Raw genomic sequence first — 17,667 nt, 5'->3', positions numbered from 1 at the left:
TGGAGGCCTGCATATCATATGTCTAAATATTTAAATGAGCCCAGTATTAAAATATGGTTTATATTCTTAACAAATATGATTTCACAATGACCTAAAAAACCAGGCTTGAATTTAGAATTCTCTGACTCCTCGGAATTCTGCACCAGCACGCAGCAGCTTGTGCTCTTGGTTCCCAGCCCATGTGCAATACCCTTCTCTTCCCATCTCCATCCCTGTCCCACAGAGCAAGGACCTCACATACACACTTTGCATCCAAGGTTCGTCTACACCCCACCCCACCCCAACACACACACACAAACACACACACACACACACATCCTCTAGCAGGCATGTTCACACTAGCATTGTGGTTCACACTCAGGATCATGGGACCAGGAAAAAGGGCTGTGCAGGCCCTGAAAGTGGGCACAGGCTGTCTGGGCTATTTGGGCAAAGTCCTGGGTATCTGGATTAGGGTTTAAAAGAGCAGGGATGTGGGCTTCAGGTGGATGTTCCCTTAGCCCTGCAGTCTTCTCACCTCATGGTGAGGGGTGCAGCTGGAAGAGGGCAAGAATGGAGCCATCAAAAGCAGGGGGTAGCAAACTGTGGCCACTGGGTAAAATCTAATGCACTGCTTGTTTTTGTAAATCAGATTTTATGAGAACACAGCTGTGCCCATTTTTGTTTACATATTGTCTATGGCTGCTTTCTGTCTACAGTGGCAGGGTCAAGAAGTTGCAACAGATTCAGTATGGCCTACAAAGCCTAAAGTATTACTATCTGGCCCTTTATGGAAAAGTTTGCAATTCTTCCTCTAAAGCATGGTGCCCGAAGCAGGGAGTAAGGCTGATTGAAGTCTAAGGCTGTTTCTGAGCTCAGACACCCTAATTTCAGGATAAACTGTGTTTCCCCTCATTCTCCCACTACTCTTCCAATCCTTTCCTTATTGAAAAATGATTTTTATCCTAAACTTTCTTTTTTTTTCTTTTTTTTTGGCTGCATGGCATAAGGGATCTTATTTCCCCAACCAGGGATTGAACCAGTGTCCCCTGTAGTGGAAGCGCAGAGTCTTAACTATTGTACCGCCAGGGAAGTCCCTTATCCTAAACTTTGAACAACACTTTCATTTGCATATTTAATCCTCATGGCTTATGAAGGAGGCATTTAAGCCCAATTTGCAGATGAGCTGACTGGGGCTCAGGGAATGTAAGATCATATATCTAAGTGTTGGCAGCACTGATCTCGGAGAGACAGCAGTGAACGGTGGCTTGAAGCGAGATCTTAGTTCCCTGACCAGGAATTGAACCTGGGTAACCTGGATGAAAACAAGGAATCCTAGCCACTAGACCACCAGGGGCTAGAGGCTAGAAGCAAAATTCCCCTGGCCCTTGCTCCCACTGAAAAATGTATTTCTCAAGGAGGCAAAAACTGTAAAAACAGGTACAAAGTTTATTATTAGAGACACAGTACAACAAGTGGGAGAGCCCACAGAGAAACAGTTTGTTTAGTTAAGAAAGAAGCAGGGCAAAGATACACACCAGGAGAGAAAGGGTGTGGGCGTCCTCCCTAATGAGGAGTGCAGTAGAGAGGTGGTTAAGTCATTTATATAGGGCAGTTCTTCCGGGCCTTTGTTTACCTTTGGCCAATTACCTGGTTTATTTTTCCACACCTGACCGGTCCTAGGACCCTCCCCAACGGGTGTGCGCTACACTTTCCAAGATGGGTTCCAGCCCAGAGGCCTATGGGGGGCCTTGGCATCACCTATTCTGGGGTGGTGCCCCCTCCTTTTTGACCAACAAGGAGACTTTCTGTGCATATGCAGTATCTCCCTTGCCCCAAGGATGGGAAATACGTGACCTCTTGATCTTTTACTCAAGCAGGGTTTAGCCCCTCTCTGTCCCTGCCATAACTGTTATCTTAAAGTGTCCACAGGAGGCAAAGTCCAGCTATTTACCCTGTTCCTCTTGTTATTTCCATCTCGAAGGGCAAACAGGAGGCTGGTTGTAAATATCTAGTCTAGAGCCCACCTGCCTCCTTCCTCAAGAAATGTAAACAGGAGGCTAGTTGTAAATGCCTAGCCTGGAGCCCATCTATCACCTGCCTCAGCACCAGAATTTCTGCAGATGAAGGGGCTTAGAGGTGGCTACATGATCCGAAGGTGAGTGAGAGTGGGAGTACTAGGGGATTTATTCCTTTATCGTTGAGAAAACATCAGATGTACATACGAAAAAACAGGGGTGGCAAACGCTGCTGGAGACTAGGGGGAACTTTGTGCCCAAGGCCCCCTAAATGCTGCCCCAGAGCTCAGATCTTCTTACTCTAAGGTATACGTTGTTTGGGGGCACCTCTCTGGTTTTCTAACTCTGGCTCAGTCCTTTGCTTCCTCAGGTTGTTGCGTTCTTGAGAAGCAGAAGAGTGAAATGATTAAGAGCACACTCAGGAGTCAGACTGCATGGATTCACATCCTGGCTTTGTCACTAACTTACTGTGTGACTGTGGCCAAGTTACTTACCCTCTCTGTGCTCCAGTCTTCTCTGTAAAATGGGGATAATAAGCGTGCCTGCTGCCGGAGATATGAGGGGTAAGTAAGGTAATATTTGCAAAGAATTTAGGCTAGTACGTGATACATCAAAAACATTAGTTGTGTCTGTTGTTACTTTGATTATCATGGACAGCTGTCTAACACAGTAACCTTGGCCTCGCATGGAGCCTAAGAGTCCATCAGAGGTCTATGTCTTGGGCTCCAAGCCCTGAACTCTATGGATTCCTTTCTCACACCTGCTGTGAGGAGAGAACCCTTTGCTTTGCAAATATCCAGGAGTAGATTAAGGAGATTAGGGCCTTTTGTTTAGCTGAGATTGGAGAGGAACCCTGATCAATCTCCTCTCCCCGCACCGCCCCCCCCCACCCCGACCCCCGAGGCAACTCCTTTCAGGAGACATTTTAAGGCTAGGAGTCCTCTGCCAAAGAGGAGCCGTATGTGCGGGTTGTATGGGGTGGTGTGGGTGAGGGATGGTGGAGCAAGAGAACCCAGGTCCCAGAGGCAGGCTGTCTCTGCTTGGGTCTCAGCTCTACTTATTCTCAGTGTGACCTTAGGCAGTTTACTTAATTTCCCTTAACTCTCAGTTTTCCCAGTCTGTAAAAGGGATGACAATAATATGCCTCAAAGGGTTGATTTGAGGATTAAATGACTTAATCACCTCGCACATTGCATGTGCTGAATGAATGTTAGCTGTTATTACTATTTTCAAGACTGGGCCAATTCCAGTTAGTTAATGCCTCAAGTGCTTGGCAGTTAATGACTAGAGGCCAACTGAGTCAAAGGCCTGGGAAGGATAAGGGGAGACTGTAGATAACAGCCATGGGAGTGACAGCAGCCCGTCCTACTTATATTGAAGTCTGTAGGAGCCATTCCTTTATTCTCTGTGAACCCGGATTGCCCTTAAATGGGTCTGGATTAGAAGTTCCCAAGGGTCTGGTCAGCACCTTTCAGAAGACCTTGAACACTCACCTAGCAGGTCTCTAAGCAGCAGATGTTGCCTGGAGTGCCGCCAGCAGTGCCACCCGTCCCAACTGGGATTTTAGTCAGACTCGGTGGGTGTCCTGGGGCTGGTGTCAATGCCAGAGGTAAAACCACACCTTTGCTCCTCTCATTGCCTTCTGGGGCTGAATGACCCTGAGACGCGGTCTGGACATCTGTGATGTGGCCTCATAGTGGGCTGCCTGTAGGTGCATCCCCTTCTGTCCGGGCCGTTAGCCTGGGAGTGGACTGGAGGGAGGGAGGCAGGTCCTAAAACATTGTGGTTCTCAGTGCCTCGATCCACGGACATTTTTGCTGCTGTCTTTGCTCTGATTTTTATGGCTCCCTGGGCCCTTGTCCCAGGCCTTGCTGCTTCTCCCGTCTGAATCAAAGCCTAACTTTAAATGTCTGTGCCCCGTGAATTTCCTCCATCCTCTGTAAACCGGGCAACCTTCAGTTAAACAGAAGCAAGTTTGAAAAGTGATGCTTTCTCACTCCAAACTTGGTGAAACCTCACAAACGGGTAGCCATTACCTGACATCTATTGCTACAATGGAATCAAGGAGTTGGAGGCTGGGCAGGGCTACCTACCATTGTCTGGCCAGGGATAAATCCTGGTCAAATGGCAGCCTCACTTCCCTTGTCCATACTCCTCCCCTAGAGTCCAGATGGTCTCTTTGGACATGTAGTGCCTACTGTGACCTGTAATGACTTTGAACCCTAGGCCAGCCTTATACCTGTGCCAGATATACCATTTTCCTAAACGTACTTTCAGTCAATAACCTTTCAAGGCTGTTCTTACCGAGTCTCCCTTGTGTCTTGGGGTTGATTACCTAAGAAGGAAAACACAGATAAGGTGCAGAGGATAAATGGGAGCCACGTGTCCCCTGTTACCCCTTTATTCCTGGGTCAGAGGAAGGGAGCCTTGCTTGCTGAAGGGAGCCAGGTGCGGGGTGGGAAGGCCTCCAATGCTCCCTATAAAAAGCTATCGAGTGCCCACTCAGCACTGGAACTCGCAATGAGCACTTCCCATCAAAAAGGGGAAATTGCTGATTCTTGCTGGTGAGTCTGTCCCAGGCGGCCCAGTTGAGCTTTCAGAGTATCTGCTTTTTTTCCTCCATTTATTCTACCTCCACCCTCACTCTCTATGCTCCAAGGCTTCCTTGTCCCCTTTCTCTCTTGCGGATTCCTTGGGTTCATAACATAGTGGGGAAGGAAGGAAGGAAGAGAGGGAGAGAAAGAGGAAGGAAGGGCCCGCTAATCACCCAAGGGCTTCAGATGGGAAAGAAAATGGATAACTCTGGTGAAGCAGGACAAGGCCATTTCCCCATGTAGGGTGATGGAAGACTGGGGCTAGCCATTCTAGTTCTGATGTTCTGTGATGCTTCCTCACTGCCAGCCACTGAGCGAGACCTCAGTGCATACACTTGACCAAGGATTAATCAACTAACAGGAACAATTAGCAGAAAGCTGGATGAGGCAGAGGTTTTTCTGAATGTGTACTTTGGGGATAGGTGTGAGGGTTCCAGGGAGAGAGGCAGACAAGACCTCAAAGAGCTAATGCAGTTCCTCCAGTGCTAACTCATCCCTAGAGATGAAGCCGCAACTGTGGGTAGGAGCCCAACGAGAATGGTCACTGAGTCAGATAGCACAGCGCATCCTGGGCACAACTGGGTAGCTTGGATGGAAATACAATTTAGGAGCATAATTTCAGTTGAGAAGTAGAGTGAAACTGGTTCTGGAAAAGTGAGTTCTAATCCTCAGTGTGAAGGGAACGGCTACCGGAGGGGGCCCTCTGCCTGCCCTCCCCTTCTCCACCTCTGGTGCCTCCTCTGCCCTTCTCCACCACTTTGGTTTATCCTTAGAGTCTGTTCATTCAACACATATGGATAGAGAGTTGACCATGTGCCAGGCACTGGGCTGGGGAGTGGGGATTCAGCGGTGTAAGCACAGTCCCTGACCTCAGGGAGTTCATATTCTAGTGGGCAGACCAATAAACGATTAGTGCTTTCAGGGTGAAACGTGCTGTGATAGGGATAAGAAAGCACAAATCCCAAAGGAGCCTAGAGGGAGAACAGAGAGCCCAGTCCAAATGTCACCTCTCTTGGGAAGTCTTCCCTGACTTGTTTTCTATAATATCCTGTGCATATCTCAATTTTATCACTTGTCTCATTGCATTGAGCTGAGGTTTGGTTGTACTTACAGGTTTGACTTCCCCACCAGGCTCAGAGTTCTCTGAGGGCAGGGAGCTTGTCTAGTTTTTCTTTTTGTCTTCAGAACCCAGTACTTAATATGAGTTTGTTGAACAAATAACAACAAGTGTTCCTGGTTCCTGAACTGCTCACTATCATCTGAGCTTCTAGGTAGGTCACCGAATGCCTACATTAGCTACTTTCCTTGAAGTCATCATGCAGGGGTCCATGTTGGGAAAGGATTTATAGAGCAGAGCGGGTACCAGGCCCCAGCTCTCCTTCTCCATTTACTGCCGAGTGCTGTCGCAGGTCAGCCAGGGAAAGAATGACCCTGCTACCCTCTGACCAAGATCTCTTTTCTTCTTTAGGGCTGGCCCTCCTGCTGCAGCTGGGTAAGTGCCCCATGTGAGGATGGGGAGTACCAGGGTGCCCTGGGGACAAGGGATATTAGTCAGGGCAGGGGCCACCTCTTATTTCCCTGCCATTCCAGGCACAGCAACCAAAATTGTCTGTTACTTCACCAATTGGAGCCAGTACTGTCCTGGGATTGCCCACTACATGCCTGAGAATGTGGAACCTTGTCTCTGCACACACATCATCTTTGCTTTCACTGGCATGACCAACAACCAGATCACAGCCATTGAGTGGAATGATGAGACCCTCTATGCCAGTATCAATGGCCTCAAGCACTAGTGAGTTCTGGGCTTGGGCTCTGGGCTGGGTTGGAGGTTTTCTCATGGGTCTTTCAGAAGTCCTTAGAGACACCAACACCAGAATGCCTAGTCTTTGAGTCCTGTTTGCAATCACTCTTGTGCCTCATTGGCAGAGCTATTGGCATCATTCTCTCTAGGAGAGGCAGGTTGCTGTCACTTGTCTGGATTATTTTCTCAGCAGGTCCTTCGCCTTGAATGCTATATGTCCCATGAGGTGCCATCCACAAGGGACTCATTGTGAATACAGTCCCCTGGAGGTTGCCGTGTTGCAGTATAGACCCACACCAACCCATGGGCTAGCTGCCAATTTAACCTGAGATGGTTCTCATGCCAATTAAACACTTAGCACATTTATTGGGTGACTACCAATGAACTGGGTGAGCCAGACATTATGCTAGGTGCTTTTCATTTATTATTTATGTAACCCTCACAACAAACACTAGGAAGTAGGCATGATAAAGTTTAAAAGATATTTTAAGCTTGAGGAAACTGCACTGTAGAGAGGTTAAAAGCTTTCCCTAGCCCACAGAACTAGTAAGTGGCAGAACTCAGGAATGCCAAATCAGTTTATCAGATAGGTTAATTGACACTTTGGTCCAGTTGGGAATCCAGTGGGTAGGTTTTAAGATCAAGCTCACAGGACCTGGGTGCCTGCTGGGAGACACCATGGAATAGAGGAGTTAGGTTTAAATCCTGGCTCTGCCAAGCTTAGTAGCTGGGTCATCTGGAACAAATTGCTTAAGCTCTCTGAATATCACTTAAAGGTCAAAATGAGATTAATAGTTCCTGCCTATTTGGATTGTAAGGGTGACAGAAGCAATTCATGTAAAGTACCTGGCATTTGGTAGGCACTCAGTAAATGGTAGACACTTCTACTGCCTCTATTCCTTGTTCTTTCCTTTAAGAGTCTCAGACTTTCAGCTTTCTGGCCTAGTGTATCCTGGCAGCTCCAGCCCCTCTACCATCTGTGCTAAGGGACTACTTTTATGTTCTTCCATCCTCCGTAGGATGCCCTGCTTTGTCTTCCCCTGAAGCTTCCTGTTGAACCAGGATCCACCAGCCCACTGGCAAGGCCAGGAACAGGAACCTGTTCAATGAGCATTTATACTGTGTCCTGGAGGTACCCAGAGTAAGACAGTACTTTGCTCCTACAGAGAACTCTGCTCCCAGTGTGAGATCAGAGACTGGTAATGGGGCAGGCCTGGTGCTGCTCAGGTGTGGGATACGAGGGTGGAGAGACTGACCAGCAGATGACATCTCCTTGCCTGTGGAATTTTATTTACATTGGGATCTTTCTATCTCCAGCAACAGGGAACTGAAAACCCTGCTATCTGTTGGGGGCTGGAACTTTGGAACCCAGGGGTAAGACTTTGCATTCACAGAGGAATCGCTCTCAGATTACTCAGTCTCTTCCAAACTCCAAGGGCTCTGAATTCTCTGAAGTGGGTGGCCTCTGGCTTCAGATATCAGTTTAGATATCCTATTACCTTCTGGTCAGAGCTCTCTTTGAAGTCTGTCCTTCCTTTATCACAGCTCTTACCACGCTGTATTTTAACTGCCTATCTACTTATCTATACCTTCCTCTATAGGAGCTCCTCCAGGGCAGAAACTCTATTGTATTCACCACTATACCCCAGCACTACCAAATGTCAAATGAATGTCTGAATAACTGAATATGCATCTGGACAAATAGGAGGCTAAGTGACAAGACAGAGGACCCAGGAACTTAGGCCACTATTTTTTCCTCCTGTGTCCCCGCACCCCACCCCTACCCCGGCCCCAAGTGCCGCATAATAGAATCCTGCCCTTGAGAGAGTCCATGTTGAAGCCCATCACTGCCAGTAAAATCATAATGACTTGCTGACTCCAGATTCTCCAACATGGTGGCCACTGCTGAGAACCGCCAGACCTTCATCCAGTCAGCCATATGGTTTCAGAGGAAGTACGACTTCCATGGGCTGGACATTGATTGGGAGTATCCTGGCAACCGTGGCAGCCCAGCTGACACCAAGCAGCTCTTCACTGTCCTGGTGAAGGTGATTCACCTTCCCTGTGTCCAAAGAACATAGGATCTGGTCCACAATGGACTGAGGAGAAGACCTCTATATGATGAGGGGGTCTGAGAGAGGCTAATACACTTGAGGGTGTGAATCTCAGCTCTTCTGGCTCAAAGCCTGATTTCTTTAGTGTAAGATCAGATTTTTCTTTCAGGGAAAACTTGCAGGGCCAAGTTATAGAGACTAGTGTAGGGGTGCATGAAAGTTAGTTTATTTACAGTGAGAAATCTGCCAATGAGTCTGAAACATTCATGTTCTAAGCACAGCTATGGGAAGTCAAATAGTCCTCAAACAGGTCCTTCCTTGGGAGGCAGCATGTAGGGCAAGGTGAGCTAGTTACAGACTGAGATGTGCAATGGCCCCTCACTCTGGTAAGTAGAAGCAGATGTCTCCAGCGAAGGGGTACTCCTGCCACCAGGGCCAGACATAAAGTTGTTGGGCCAGAGTGTCCTCTCCCCTGGGCAGCTTGATTGAGCACCAATGATTGCGTCATTACTCTTATTTCCTCTTCTTCCATGATTGATTTTTCCAATTGTTAGATTTAATCATATATAGTCTATAGAGCTAAGAGCCAATTTTTTTTGTCCATATATAAGCTTTCTTTTTTTATTTTTCTGCTCTGGACATTATTTGTGACTCTTAGAGGGTCACCAAATTTCCCTCAGTACAAGTTTTGGGGAGACAACTCATTGTTGTTCCCAGAGACCATCAACAGTTTTTTTTTGTTTTTTTTTTTAAATTTATTTTTATTTTTGGCTCTGTTGGGTCTTCATTTCTGTGCGAGGGCTTTCTCTAGTTGCGGCGAGCGGGGGCCACTCTTCACCGCAGTGCGTGGGCCTCTCACTATCGCGGCCTCTCTTGTTGCGGAGCACAGGCTCCAGACGCGCAGGCTCAGTAGTTGTGGCTCACGGGCCCAGCTGCTCCGCGGCATGTGGGATCTTCCCAGACCAGGGCTCGAACCCGTGTCCCCTGCATTGGCAGGCAGACTCTCAACCACTGCACCACCAGGGAAGCCCCCCAACAACAGTTTTTGAAGCAAAGAACTCTAAGCTGAACAATTTTCAGCTTTCTTTGTAAGAATCATGACCTCGTCAAATGTTCATTGGTCCTTGCAGCCTGAGTCCAGTGTCCTCTGTTTCACAGGAAATGTATGAGGCTTTTGAGCATGAAGCCACCCAGAGCAACAAGCCTAGTTTGTTGATTTCTGCTGCTGTGTCAGCTGGCAAAGGTACCATTGAAACTGCCTACCAGATCCCCGAGATGTCAAAGTAAGTAAACCCCAAGCCCAGGAGCCCAAGTTCAGAGCTAAGTAACTCTGAGACCTGCCCCATAGATTAGCCAATGCACAGGTACCTTGGAGAGAGAGGGCTCTGTCCCAAAAGAATAAGATGACCCCAAAGCCTGAGAGAGAGACATGGGAAGCCAGGCAAAATTCTCAATGATAAAAGGCTATTTGGAAAAGTTTAGTTGAGTTTCAGACTTCTACAAGACCTGAAGGTCTGAGTGCAGCCAGATATTGATTATGGATTGTGTGCCTTCTATACATCAATTTTTCAAATAAAGGTGAGAGAGAATGAAAGAAAGAACAATAAAGCATATTCCCTCATGATGTAATTACAAACAACACATTCAGTAGGGACTAGGAGCTTTAGGGGGAGTGGGATGGAGAGTATGATTTCCTTTGGATCATTTTTCTTCTCTTGTAATCCTACCCCCAACAATCCAAGGTACATGGACCTCATCAACGTGATGACCTATGACCTCAGGGGCTCCTGGGATGGCTTCACAGGAGAGCACAGTCCCCTGTTTGCAGGACCCAATGACAAGGGAGACTACAAATACTTCAATGTGGTGAGTAAGGATTTGGGACAGCTAATTCTGATGGATATTTTCAAAGCATGTCATGGGATCCCTGGCTAAGGACCAAAAGGGAGGCTGAGGAAGCTTGATGGACAAGATAAAGATGGTGATCTTTTTTAACCCAGTTCATGTTGCCTGCTTCCTTTTTCATATGATTAATTGTACCCATTCATCTTTCGCACCAAAGGAAGCAGAATAGTGGCTTGGGATAATCCCAAACATTGAAAAAATAATTTAACTATCATTGTCATTGATGCTAGGAGCACATTTCATGATCTATCTTGCCCCTAATCTTCCTCACCTTCCTTCTACTTTCTCCCTATCCCATAAGATTTATCTTCTTAACTTGTATGGCATAGGCAGCTGTAATAATAAATCTTCTTAATGATTAGTAGGTGTGTAAGTTGGCTAGATGTGATTTCAGTGTAGAATGCAACCAGAGATATAAAAATTGGCATGGAGAAGTCTCCCAGGGGCATACCCCATACTCAAACAATTCTGAGCTGCTATATTTCACAAGTTGGGAAAACAAGAGGATGCATAGCTGAACTCCAGTCCCATCCCAAATGCCAAGTCCAGTATGAGGGGAAGGAGGATAGTGGAACATTTTGTTCACAGTTGACACTGGGCCCTGCTACCTAAGTACTATACCCCTTGACTGAGGCTGCCTCTAACACCCAGTTCCAGAAGGGAGGGTACCCCTTTCCTTTCTGTGAGGTTGGGCTGTGGAAGGGTCTGGACTGCAGGCTGTATCTGAAGTGGCCAGGAAATTGGGTAGAAAATGTTGGCTATTCCACAGGCCTCTGGGCACATCCTCAGCTGCTTTTTAGTACAGTAATATGTTCCTTACCTTGCCTCTAGGATTATGCAATGAACTACTGGAAGAATCAAGGTGCCCCTGCTGAGGAGCTGATGGTGGGCTTTGGGGCTTATGCCAGTACCTTCACTCTCACTAACCCTGCCAGCCATGGCCTGGATGCTTCCACCTCTGGCCCTGGAACTGCCGGGTCCTACACTCAGGAGACTGGGAGTCTTGCCTACTTTGAGATAATGTCCCAGAGGGCTGGAGGAGCAGAGAGATTTACTTTCTGTTCTAAAGGATCATAGATACTTCCAAAGGGAAAGAATTTATACTCTGATTTCTAACACAGGGTACCCCATTGTTGCCAGCTCTGAGTGTATGTGGTAAGGAGGGAAGGGTAGAATGAACTATTGATAAAACATCTTAAATTTTAACCTTTTAGAGTAAATGTGCATCTTTCATGCTAGTAGTGGTTAACGTTTACCAAGTCCAAATGGATAGCCAGGCTCTGTTCTCAGTGATTTTTATATATCATCCTATTTAACCCTCACAACAGTGAGGTGCTGATTTTACCCTCTTACACAAGAAGACACAGAGGCACAGAGGGATTAAGAAACTTGCTCAAGGTCACAGAACTTGTAAGTGGCAGAGCTAAGATTCATACTAAAGTTGTCCAGCACCAGAATCTCAGACCCTAAACATTATGTGTTATCACCCCCTTGTTGGCTCTTGGCTCTTTTGTGGCAAAAATTCTTTCAAATAAGAGAAACAGGAAAACTCGTTTCAAAGGGAAACTGGGGCACAAGGCACAAAGAAGCTGCCCTGTCCCTTGTCTCACAGATGGGTATTGGCAGACCCAGGACTGGGATTCAGGTCTCGTCTTTCCAGCCAGTGCCCTTTCCACTGTGCCACCCATAAGAGGGAAAGCAGGGGAGCTGGGGTGAAACTGGAACCATGAGCTCTTATTTCCAGCAAAGAGAGGTGGGGAGAGGAGTGTCTTCCAGAAAATAAAGGGAGGGAAGAGGGAGATGTGAGCCAAACACAGGCAGGTGCAACTGAGCTGTGATTTGTCCTCCTGCCCCAGGTCTGCTCCTTCTTGAAAGGAGCCACTGAGGTGTGGAATGCTCCCCAGGAGGTGCCCTATGCCCACAAGGGGAATCAGTGGATTGGATATGCCAACCCCAAGAACTTCACCCTCAAGGTAATGCCCTCCACACCCTTCCTTCTGCACAGTTGGGAGAGGTAGGGAACCTGCCCTCCAAGTGCATTTGAATTATAAGAAAACACCTAAGAGAGGTAAGGCAAGACCCAGGGTGACCCTGAGGTCTCAAGGGAGCTGGTGGCCCAGCTGTAGAGCTCGGCGGTTGGAGCAGCCCCTCTGCTTCCGGGCTGTTGCAGCTGGTTCCTTCCTTCCCTCAGCTCCTGCGCCTTCCCGTTCCCGGCCCCCACGCCCACTCCTGGAGACTCCCTTTTGGCCCCTTTCCCTGCTCTGCTCTGCTCCTGATCCAGCGCTCTGATTCGTGCTTCCTGAATTAGGCACTCTTTCCATCCCGAGGGCCATGGTGTAGATCAGAGTTTCTTCCTCTCCTTTGCTCCTCTCCTGCATACAGTAGCTTCATACAGGAGGAACCCAAATCGGGAGGCAAGAGGTCCTTGGAGCCATTAGGCTTCTGCCCACTGGCCTTTACATGCTCACATCTGGGTGGTGACTATTTACCAGCCCCAAAGCCCTTCACCCTATACCTCCCCATCAGGAGCCCTGTCTCTCTGCCCAGACACTTGCCAGGTGAAGGGCCCTGTATCTCTTTTGACATCACAACCCACCCAAGCTCCAACTCAGACAAGCCTTCTCAGAAAGTGGTTGGTGATAACAGAGAGCAGGGGAGAGACTCATTCTCCCTGACTCGGTAGTCCTAAGATCTCTCCTTGTCTACAAATATGTCCATGAGTCCCTCAAAGTCTCTGTGGGAAAGCCACTCTCCCGTTCCCTCCTCTCCATGACTGGATCATGGCCTTCCCCATCATCCTGCTGGAGTCACTCCCTGCAGTTGTGCAAGGACATCCCACAGTGCCCCCGATTCTCTCCCACAGGGTGAGTGGCTGCTGAAGAACAAGTTGGGGGTCCATGGTCTGGAACATTGGCTTGGATGACTTCACGGGCACTTTCTGTGGACAAGGCAAATACCCTTTCATGCATGCCCTCAAGTCTGCACTCAGCGTGTCCACTCCCGGTAAGTAGTAAAGCACCACCTATCAGCCACGAGGTAACAAACTAGACATTAAGGAGGAAGAAAAGACTATCCAGAGCTCCTCCCAGTCTGGCCTCAAAGAAAGCCTCCTTCAGATCTTCCACCTGTCCTAGCATGTCCACGGGGAACTGGCATTTGGGACCCAGAAAGAGAGACTCAGGTGGCTGCTAGGGGACAGCCCCTGAGTGAGAGAGAAAGGCCCATTCCTGTTCCTGAGGGCTTTCCTTGTAGAGCTGTTCAAGGAGCTCCTGGAGAACATTCCGGAGCCTGGGTAGAGAGAGGACCACAAATGTCTTGTTCCTGTTCCCGTCTGCCCATCTCCAGCCTTTAGGAACTTGGTGGAGCAGAGAAGACAAGGCAAGGGAGGGATGGCAAAGTTAGGTGGTGAGGAAAGGGATGAGAGAAGGAGAACCCTGAAGGGGTCCAGCTTGCCCATTCCCTGAAGTGAGGAGCAGAATTATGATTGGTCTCAGCACACAGTTTTGCCCCAGACCCAAAGGCTTGGGCAAGTGCAGAAAGCAAAAGGGGCCAGGAAGACATGTGGACAACCAGTGCTGACTGCTGGACCATGTCAATTCTGCTGGTTCTTTCAGATTTCAAGTTATCCTCACAGGTGCTCTTGGAGACAGGTGTAATTAGTCTATTTAAACATAAAAACTAGGGAGGGAGAAACAGGGAGGTATCAGTCAAAGGGTGCAAGTTTCAGTTTTACAACATGGATAAATCCTAGAGATCTACTGTACAACATAGTGCCTGTAGTTAACAATACTATATTGTATACTTAAAAATTTGCTAGAAGGGTAGATCTTGTGTTCTTATCACAAAAAATAATAATAAATAAAGAGGACAGGAGACTTTTGGAGGTGATGGGTATGTTTACGGCATTGATTGTGATAATCACAATGTGTACTTATCTCCAAACCCATCAAGTTGTATGTAAACACTTTGTATGTCAATCATACCTAATAAAGTGGTTTAAAAAAGAAAGACAACAGTGTAGTAGGCATAGCACAGGCTCTGAACTCAAGGTAGAACTGGTTTTGAATCTCAGTTCTCACCTTAGCTGACATGAATAAAATGATCTTTAAAATTCTTCCACTTCGTAGGATTTTGGGGGGTTATGGAACATAGTATTTGGGCAAGCATTTAGGTGATAAAGGTGATAAATAAACATTATTTTCCTCTTAAAAATAAAATAAAAACAAAGCTAATTATTGTGTAGCCCTTACTATTTTATATAGCATACACATGGGAAAATGCTTTACGTAATAATTCTAAGAGATAGTACTAGTATTCCATCATTTAAGGGAGGAAATTGAGGCTCAGAGAAGTTAGTGACTTGTTTGTGGTCACATAGCTCATGGCAGAGCTGGACTGTGAACTTGGGTATCACTGATTCAGGCCCAGAGCATTTAACCACTGGTTCAGATAAGATGAGGAACCCCCAGTGACACTACAGACACAACACTCGTGCTGGGAAAGTAGTCCACCGCAGAACCTATGGGGCCCTTTACTTACTCTCTCAGGTTGCAGAGTGCCCACCTCTACCGTGGGTTCCCCGACCAACACTGTGGCTCCCGGGAGTGGCAATGCTGGCGAGAGTGGATTCTGTGCCGGAAAGTCCAACGGTCTCTATCCCAGCCCCACCAGCAAGTGTGCCTTCTACAACTGCGTGGATGGACGTACCTATGAGGAGGCTTGTCAGACAGGCCTGGTCTTTGACACCAGCTGCTCTTGCTGTAACTGGACTTAAGCCATCTGCTTGTGGGGTCCACTGGGGACTGTAGGACAGAAGGATGATTAAATGGAAGTTTTGCCTCAGTCTACCAAGTTGTCTACTTTGATTTGTAAATCTACGTGATACTCCCCTGTGTGTAAAAGAGAAGCCTTACCTTCTTGCTTCCCAGAGGTCTCCAGAGGTTGGGGCCGGGAGACAAGGATGGGTAGTGGCTGGGACCTCTCTGAGCATCTCCGTGAGAAGTTCTGGTGTTCTGGGCTCCTCCTGAGGCAGAAGTGGAGAGGAAATGGGAGGCTTTAGGGTCAAGAGAGATGAAGGGAGATTTGATCTCTCATTTTGTTCTTTCCCACAAATATGCCTCCAAAGTGTCTTGCAGAAGGACCTAGAAAAGTGGTTGGACTCAGAACACAATTTACTGCATCACCTCCTTCAGGAACTCTTCCTTTACCAGGTTAACTCATCTCCCAACTCCAGGGCTAAACAGCCCAAGCAAACCATACTTGTTTGAAGACAGAGCATGAGGGCCACCTGTAGGATGGTCCACACACTCCACTCCAACACCTGTGAGGCTAGAAACAAAGGCCATCGGCACAATTGCAAAATTAGCTAACTTAAAAAAATATTAGTTCATTTTCATCTTTATTGCCACACTACACCTGAATGTACCCTCAATTCCCTCAGAGAAGGCACCAAGAAAATGGAAAGAAAAGGCACCTTACAGCAGGGGTGGGAGGTCTCGCTCCTACCATCTCCAGGACAGCATGGCCCCCGCTCTGAAGAAGCTGAGGAAGCGTGCAGCTCACCAAGCAAGGAACTGCTTCCACACTAATCAGCTCATTTAGGAGCTCAGGGGAGACTGGTTCTGGAGATCATGCTATTTTGACAAAACCAATACAAACAACAAGCAGAAGTTAATTTCTTTCCCTCTCATCTCATCAGCTGGAACATGAGCAGGGTTTCTACCCATTTCAGTTTGCCTGGGATAGTCCTGGTTGTTAACTATTGTCCCAGCTTCCCATTCATTTAGCAATTTTACTGGTTTAAGAATCTTATTAAAAGGTTTTTTTTTTCTTTTTTTTTTACTAGTTGTATCAAAGTTACCTGGAATGGATTTGACACACCTCTACTTTATACTACTTCTAATTTCTGCCATGGTCTGTACACAGCATTCTTACTTTAACACATGGTTAAATCTAAATGTTCACTGGTAATAACCCATCTCTCTTTTCCTGATTCTTTTCTGACAAATCTTAAATTATAGCCTCTTGCAACTGCCTGCAGATGCTCACGGAGAAACGGACGTGTGCTTGGATGGAAGTGGCTAAGGACAGCTATCTCCTCTTGGTCTGCAGGGCTGATGGGGGAGGTATTGACACTGCTGCTCCTTGGTGGGCCACCTACTGTGCTGTGGCCTGAACCACGGCCTGCAAGAATCACAAAGTCATCAGGCCACCAAGGGTGGGATCAGTGGGAAATGTGGGAAAATATAGGTTAGAATTATGTGTAATATGAACAGGGAAATAGAAACCAAGCGATCGGACCACTGAACTTATAAAGAGTAGTCTGAATGCTCTTGCTACAGGGTTTGTCATTTATTGTGTGGCGTAAATCTACAACCACTTATTTTATTGTCTGACAACCCTTTCTATTTTTCAAGTAAATGCTTTTGTCACCAATAAGCTATATACAATTAAAGTGACTATATAATGAAAGATTAAGTACTGAATTTCCATTTTCCAAGAAAGTTGAGCTGAATGTATAACTTGCATAAGATGTTAGTTGACATTCACTATAATAATAATTTTCTGAGAGAGACCACAGAAGAAGCCAACCCAGCAGACACCTTGATCTCAGATTTCCAGCCTCTAGAACTGTGAGGAAATAAATTTCTGTTCTGTTATGGCAGCCCTAGCAAAGTAACACCAAAGGTATCAGCATCTTTGAAATGATTAACCATGGAAAGCAATTTTGAAGAAGATTTCAGGCAACATTATAAAAAAAAATTTTAAATAGTAAAACCACATTGAAAAAACTTTATTCTTCAGAAAAATGCCGGTGACACCTTACTAGAAATATGGCTAAGAAATTGATTGAAGTTTGTGAATATGTAGCAAGAATAATTATTCAGAATTTAAAATTTTGATTTACTGTGCATATATATATTTACTTTTTAGAAAAATAAATTTTTGAAAAAAATTTTAACAGAACTATTTGGTAAGTCCACTTGTATAACATAACATCGATCAAAAAATAAACATTTCAAAAATTACATATTTCTAATGCCCCTTTCACTCAAACGTGTCTGGGTTTGGATGATAAATTATGTGAAAGGACTCAGAATTGTTGATCAGATATTCCATTATATACTGAATGTCCTCATACATCCGCAGAAAAGAAGACCCCAGATTTGCACAAAGTGCTGACCCAGCCATTTTGTAAGCTAACTACAAAGAGAAAACTTGAACTTAATTTCTTGTGTATTTGACATATTTCAGAGCCATTACAGCATCTCTGGCCCAGGGTTTCCCCATCTCCCTGTGATCCCCGTGGCTTGCAC

General features: G+C 46.5%; 1 protein-coding gene across 1 annotated transcript; it reads left to right on the top strand.

Moving 5' to 3' along the window:
* The first annotated feature begins 2,937 nt into the window (after positions 1 to 2,937).
* Positions 2,938 to 15,198, top strand: LOC309616014 (acidic mammalian chitinase-like). Its single transcript, XM_082366179.1, is given in 10 exon segments — positions 2,938 to 6,383; positions 7,710 to 7,766; positions 8,275 to 8,440; positions 9,605 to 9,729; positions 10,189 to 10,312; positions 11,183 to 11,368; positions 12,208 to 12,324; positions 13,215 to 13,240; positions 13,242 to 13,354; positions 14,899 to 15,198. Coding segments are annotated over 10 exon segments (1,422 nt in total). The 5' UTR covers positions 2,938 to 6,102; the 3' UTR covers positions 15,126 to 15,198.
* Positions 15,199 to 17,667: the final 2,469 nt, after the last annotated feature.

This window comes from Balaenoptera borealis (genome assembly GCF_965194805.1).
Source record: "Balaenoptera borealis genome assembly, chromosome: 1".
Taxonomy (NCBI): domain Eukaryota; kingdom Metazoa; phylum Chordata; class Mammalia; order Artiodactyla; family Balaenopteridae; genus Balaenoptera; species Balaenoptera borealis.
The sequence above is the reverse complement of the archived record's forward strand: the minus strand, read 5'-3'. Positions and strand labels throughout refer to the sequence as shown.